Genomic DNA, 6,562 nt, shown 5'->3' with positions numbered 1-6,562 from the left:
CGGGATCAAAAGAGTATATATACTTAGAGTTCTCACTCAAACTATTTGGCCTCCAAGATCAGATTTGTTGAGTCAGCTGCTGTCTAGGAAAGAAAGATGTTTGGGAAAGGGCGCCCTCTGTTGGATAAACGTTAAGCAACAATCAGATCATGCTTGGGAGATTTCAAGATTATTCCTGGAAATAAAAGAATCTGGCAAAAGTGGTTCCATATCAAAGTTTATTGCTGACATGCATGTAGAGATCTGATGAAGTACAAAAATATCTAAATAATTTGTCTTTTATACAAATTTGTTTTCATCTCTGTACAATTACCCAGTTTGTCTTTTAGATAGATACCCAACCAACCAAGCAGCTTACAACACCAAACTTGCAGATTTTAGACCAATTTCCACCACATTTCCACCAATGACAATATCTATTTCCAGTTTTAGTATTACGCAAATTAGATATTAGGTTCTACCACATGAAAAACAAAGAATATTCACTCACAGTATGGTTCTTGTGGACTTTTTCCTCATAGTGCTATTATCTACTTGACCCATAATTAATTTGAAAACAATTACCTTTTTAAATTTCTGGCCTCATTCTAATGTCATGGTTGTGTGGCAAACCTTTCAAAAACCCATCATGCACATCTTCTACATGTAGCTCCACAAACATTTTTACACTTATCATGCATCAAATCGGTTCTGAAGTCGGGACTCTCATTAACAACCACATGAAAACCAGCTACAAGCAAAGAGAACATTTCAGCTCATCTCAGACAGTGATTTTTGTCGTGGACACGTCTTTCTACGCGGCTACAAGAACAGGCAACACACTTAAAAAAACACCACTGATGTTTTTTTTTACCCAGGAAACCTACAGATTGAGTCTATATGAGAGACAGCTATGATGTTCACTGCACACTCACTCACTTTAAAAAGCGATTGGGGACAAGTGTGGCGAGTTACCAGCTAATCCAGCGAAGAGCCTTGGTGGTCACGGATGCCTTCTCTAATGGTTTCACTGACACTATCTAGCACGCGACAACACGGCTTTTCACGTCAAAAGAATTCACATTGATGTGGGAGACAAAACTAATGCTTTTCTTTCCCTCCTCATTGCCTTATGGTGGTGACACGACGAAATCAATCTTCTTTCGCAAGTGGACAAAAATAACATTGGCATTGGTCTGCAGGGTGGTAGCTCACTGGACTCACACAGTTGTTGAAGCTCTACACGCATGTCGAAGCCAATGAGATGGGGGCTTGACACACTGGCCTGGAGGTGTGTAGCACTGCATGGATCTTGCACTGTCAACATATTTAAAAATCACGGCTATAAATCAAATCTACATGTGCGATTCTTTTTTTTTCTTCTTTTTTTTCTTTAAACTTACTTAAAAATAGAGCTATGCACAGTCAGTCTCGTTATTAGTGTAGCTTAATCAGGAACATGTGGCAACAATTATTTCAGACATCCCCACGCCCATCCCACCCATTAAAAACAAAAATAAAAACAAACAAACAAACAAAAAAAAAAAAACCTTCACTGAAGATAGCTAAAAACCGATACAGAAAGATCACAGCAATGGTTTACATAACAATAATAACAAGAAAAAAAATGGTGACAAATCTAGATGCGAGAAACATTGCATTGCCTTGAGGAGAGAGGAAAAAAGATAACTACATCATACATGGTGGAATAAATAAAGCAGGATATTGAACAGCACGGAGGAAATCAAAAGAAACAAAGCAAACACTTATACTTAGGCTGTTAGTGGACAGGTTACTCTGTCAGGAACTCGGGCTAATGCAAGAAACAGAAAATAAACAAACAAAAAAGGCGTTCAGGAACCTTAGCTACAGTACTGCAGGATAACACTCAAGCCCAGTGGCACCAGCTCGGAGGGGTGGACACACACACACACACACACACACACACACACACAGAGACAGACAGACAGACAGACACAGACAGACAGACAGAGATCTTCAGTTGCTGATGGTACATGAAGACGCACTATACTGCAGCGACTGCAGTGAGGAAAACAACTGCTGGCCTGGGTCTGGGTAAACCCAGCTGTCACAAGCTCCTCCACCCTAGAGCATTGAGCATTGAGTAAGACTGCTGGGAGGACAGCTTTTTCAGAACCCTCTTACGGCTTTACTGCGGTACTTAGGTTACTCCAGTAATCTACGTCCACAAGGAATAGTCTCAAATATTCTTCTGGACAGGAGTCTGAAAATGTATGGTAAGTTACAAGATACATGATTGAGATGCAAGAAGCTTAAAGAGAGCCAAATCACGTGCCACAGACAGCACTAAAGCCACTTTTGGCATCTGTGGCAACGAGTGGCAGGTTTGCCCTCCACATAAACCTTTTTAAAGTAAAAAAAAAAAGGGCAAAGAGTGGTTATGTTTGTTTTTGGGGGATAGTATACCTTATCTGGCAAATAATCACATTCAGTTCTTCATTGTTTTTTTCTTTGTCCATTTTATGCTCCCATTAAAAAACATTTTTTTTTCCATATATTCAAAATACATGACTCAGGATTTTCAGAAGACACAAGGCGGCCTGAGAAACACTGCCAAATTTACACCTCCAAACGTCTGAACTTCCTTTTCCGAGTCTAGGAGTGTTTGAGAATGGGTTAGGACACTCCTGCCATGCACTATCAATTTGGACTTAACCACCCAAACGGTCTTTAACCATTCTCAAATCAAAGAGATCTACACAAACTGCTACTTTATCAGAAGAGGGGGAGGAGAGCTTATTCAAAAGGCTGTCATTTCTTTTTGACAACAATTACGCACCAATAATGATAATAATGCTCTTTTCCTGTGCTTGAGCCATCTCCACAGCTGACTCACTGAGCACTAAATACTTAACACAACAAGACAAAACAGAAAAGACAACGAAGATGCTAGAGGTAGATTCACCGTTGTAGATACGGGTCGGAACAGTCCGAGTGTGTGCAGATGAGGAGAGGACCAGTGTCGGTCGTCACGGACACAGACCGGACCGGCCGACACAGGCAACTGGTTTTGGTGAGAGAGAGAGAGAGAGAGAGAGAGAGAGAGAGGACAGAGTGTGAGTGTGTGTGTGTGAAGTCTAGTGAGAAGGTGTCACGTCCATGGTCAAGTGAACTCAGGGTCCGAGGCGATTCTGTGGAAAAGTGCTGGGGGGGAGGGGGCAAGGCGGAAGATGAGGGTGGGAGGGCTGCTACATGATTCCATTCTTGTATTGCTGAAAGAGTTCACAGATCGAGAGTAAGGTGGGGTGGGGTGGGGTGGGCTTGGTAGCCATCCATGAACTGAACTCCAGCCTAGAACTGAGGACAGACCACAGACCTGCTTCCTCAGTAAAGCACATGGAGAAGAGAGATGCTGAAGCCGTGGAGTCTGGGGAGGGATCTTTTTCCAGAAGTCCCTTCCCTCCTCTCATCCCTCCTCTTAACACCGCAAGCCGCGCTGGATCTCTTCTCTCTCGCTCTCCTCACCTTCTCTCAGGGCAAGGGCTGCTTTTGAAAGCCAATGGCATGTGTAGTTCTCCGGAGCCCCCTGGCCGCCAAACCCAACCTATTCACCAATCCAAACCCAACCCTCCCGCCCGGTTCCCCACCTCCTCCATCTTCCCCGGAGAGCAGACCAGGAGAGGAGAGGAGAGGAGAGGAGTTAGAGAGGGTGGGGGCAGGGGCAGGGGCTGTGTGGCAGGGGCTACTTGCGCAGGTAGCGCTGGGCCAGCAGGGCAGCGTCCAGGGGACTGACGGGCTGGGCGTCCTGGCCCAGGCGTCGCACGGGCGGCACGCTGCCAAACTGCCGCTGGCTCAGGAAGCTCTTGGCCTCGTGGATAGTGTTCTTCTCCTCGGCCAGCAGCAGCTGCTGCCGCATGTAGTTCTCAAACTCGTACTGCGACGACTCCTCCGTCACCTTTGCCTGGAAAGGCCAGAGAAAAACAGTTCACACCACTGCCCTTCTGTCTGTCAAATTTGAATGCATGGCTAATATTATAGTTCATGTAATTTTTAATCAAAACCTCTAACAATTTGACTGAAGTGTATCAGAGATATTAGCCTACTTTAATCTATATATGTCTCTGCATTTACTGTAGATAATATTACAGGCTTGGTACGGCTTCTACACATTAGCCTAATTCCTGAGAATCAGACGTATGACATTGGAATTGTGAGCACCTTGCTCTGCTAGTGGAGTTGTTGACTGTTCAACTGAAATGACTGTTTATCTAGCAGTGATGGATCACAGCACAAGCTGTGAAGCTGCTGTTAATCCCATGGAACTTTCTTACTGTTGTACCTCCTCTAACTCACCATAGGGGGGCGATGACAACTCATTGATAAAGTACGAAAACATCACACAGGCCTACTTTCTCTCCCAACAGAGAATTCAGTTCAGAGATGGGAGATCAAACCAGAATGGAAGTGAAGCCAACCAAAAAATCTCCATCTTTAATCTAAATAAACTGAACTGAATAACAAAGCTGTTTTACCAAACAGGGCTGTACTATTAGACAGAAAAACCTCTATGCATTTATTCTATACATTTCACTCAGGTTTCTCCCCCCAGTTCAAACACCCCCCAAGCCTGACACCCAGCCCAGCCCAGAGCCCAAAACCAACTATACCAAACACCAGTCACCAGTTCCAGAGCGCTCACCTCCTGCAGATGCTCCGGGTGGTTCACCTGGTCGTCGATATCCGGCACCACCTGCAGAGGACCACTCAGCGCAGACACCGATTGCCTGAGGAGGGAACGCTCCCATTAGCATGCATGAGTCAGTGCGCATACACCCACACACATCGACCATGCATACAGTATATATAGACCCTTTCAACAATAAAAACAAAAACAATGCTTGAACATTCTATTTGGGTCCCAATCTACTTCCTCTGCATTAAGATAACATGGAATGTTAAAAAGGAAGTCTTGTGGGGCCAACTATGATGCTGATAATGGAACTCTTGAAAGGGTCTATACAGTGTTATTACACAAGCATACATACAACCACTGTATATACATGTATATGTTGAATTGGTGCATATAAAAGCAGGGCTAGTGTGCAGAGAAGTGCTTCTTCACTCCTTAGTTTGGTGGTGGGGACTGCGCTGGGAAGTTCTTGGTTGTTTGTATCCAGCCCCTTCCATTCCAAGGGTTTTAACAATGCTCAAAAATGCTGATTAAGCTTAAGAGTCTGTACTTCTATACAAACAACAACATAGTATAGTATATATACACTCTTTTGATCCCTTGAGGGAAATTTGGTCTCTGCATTTATCCCGATCCGTGAATTAGTGAAACACACAGTGAACACACAGTGAGGTGAAGCACACACTAATCCCGGCGCAGTGAGCTGCCTGCAACAACAGTGGCGCTCGGGGAGCAGTGAGGGGTTAGGTGCCTTGCTCAAGGGCACTTCAGCCGCTTTCTACTGGTCGGGGTTCGAACCGGCAACCCTCCGGTCACAAGTCCGAAGCGCTAACCAGTAGGCCACGGCTGCCCTGAGGTGTGTGTTGCTTTCTGACTGATTGTATCCAGGGGAAAAACACACAGACACGGAGATAGTGAGGCAGGAATAGCTGGTTATGTAAATACATGGCATGGAGCTGCATCGCTAGCCAATGTGACATCTGCTCTGCTGCAACCCAACACCTGGCCCTCTCCACCAGGCAGTGATGGAGAATCCGCCCCCCTGGCAGACAGGAGGCCCCAGTAATTCACAGCAGAGCACAGGCCAGTGCCAGGGCTCACTGCACCATATGCTTTACAAGGCATGGAGGACTGACCAATATCGGGCTGGCCACATGTGTTTTTCAGTAGGCGGCACAAGTACACTACACGTTGATTTAAAATGCCATTTTTAGCAAAACATGGGCCCATGAATTTTAGTTGTGGTACTTGCCTTGTAAGCGGTAGTGTGCAGGATACGGTATGTACTCATTATAAATATGTGTTGTAAATGTGTCTGTGCACACATGAGCACATTTTTAAAAGTCCAGATGTTCCGAGTTATGCGCATCTGTTAAAAAAACGTTCGATGGCTGAATAAAACAAAATGGCGCTAAATCTATAGCAGAGAACAACATGACGTACAGCACACAAGTGCATGTGTTATTTTTTTCTAGCATGGCGTCAGCACAACTTCTCTGCTCAGGCAGACGTGCGGTCCTTCCTACATAATGCATACTGCAGCTCACTGCATAATGCATTTGGTGCAGCTCGGCGGAGGCTGCTGTAGCAGAGGCACCACTGCGGGACTCACCAGGAGGCGATGATGGTGCTGAGCGACTCCAGCACCTCGGACGCCGTCAGCCTCTGCTGGGGGTCCAGCACCAGCAGCTTACGGATCAGACACACCGTACTCTCAGACACGCGGCCGTCCCTGCAGGGGAGGGAAGAGAGAATGAAAGCGAAAGAGAGAAAGAAAGGAAGAGGAATTAAAAAAGGACGAATGACAAATGCGTTTAGAACTCACACCCATTAAGCAAACAAGTACAACCCAAAAAGGAAAAAAAGGGAACTGTAAACAAGCAAGACTAAGGCCATAAGGGAAATCATGCT

General features: G+C 45.3%; 1 protein-coding gene across 2 annotated transcripts in view; it reads right to left on the bottom strand.

The window, feature by feature from the left end:
• Positions 1 to 204: 204 nt before the first annotated feature.
• The window catches only part of stk40 (serine/threonine kinase 40), a 23,999-nt gene continuing 17,641 nt past the window's right edge, over positions 205 to 6,562 (bottom strand). For both annotated transcript variants that reach the window (XM_042108243.1, XM_042108244.1), the window contains exons 9-11: positions 6,264 to 6,383; positions 4,661 to 4,745; positions 205 to 3,922 (exon numbers count right to left, since the gene is read on the bottom strand). In XM_042108243.1, coding sequence (XP_041964177.1) covers positions 3,704 to 3,922; positions 4,661 to 4,745; positions 6,264 to 6,383 — 424 coding nt within the window. In that variant the 3' untranslated portion in view covers positions 205 to 3,703. The remainder of the gene's footprint in view (positions 3,923 to 4,660; positions 4,746 to 6,263; positions 6,384 to 6,562) is intronic.

Source organism: Alosa sapidissima, chromosome 10 (assembly GCF_018492685.1).
Source record: "Alosa sapidissima isolate fAloSap1 chromosome 10, fAloSap1.pri, whole genome shotgun sequence".
Taxonomy (NCBI): Eukaryota; Metazoa; Chordata; class Actinopteri; order Clupeiformes; family Clupeidae; genus Alosa; species Alosa sapidissima.
This window is presented reverse-complemented; position numbering and strand designations above follow the sequence as displayed.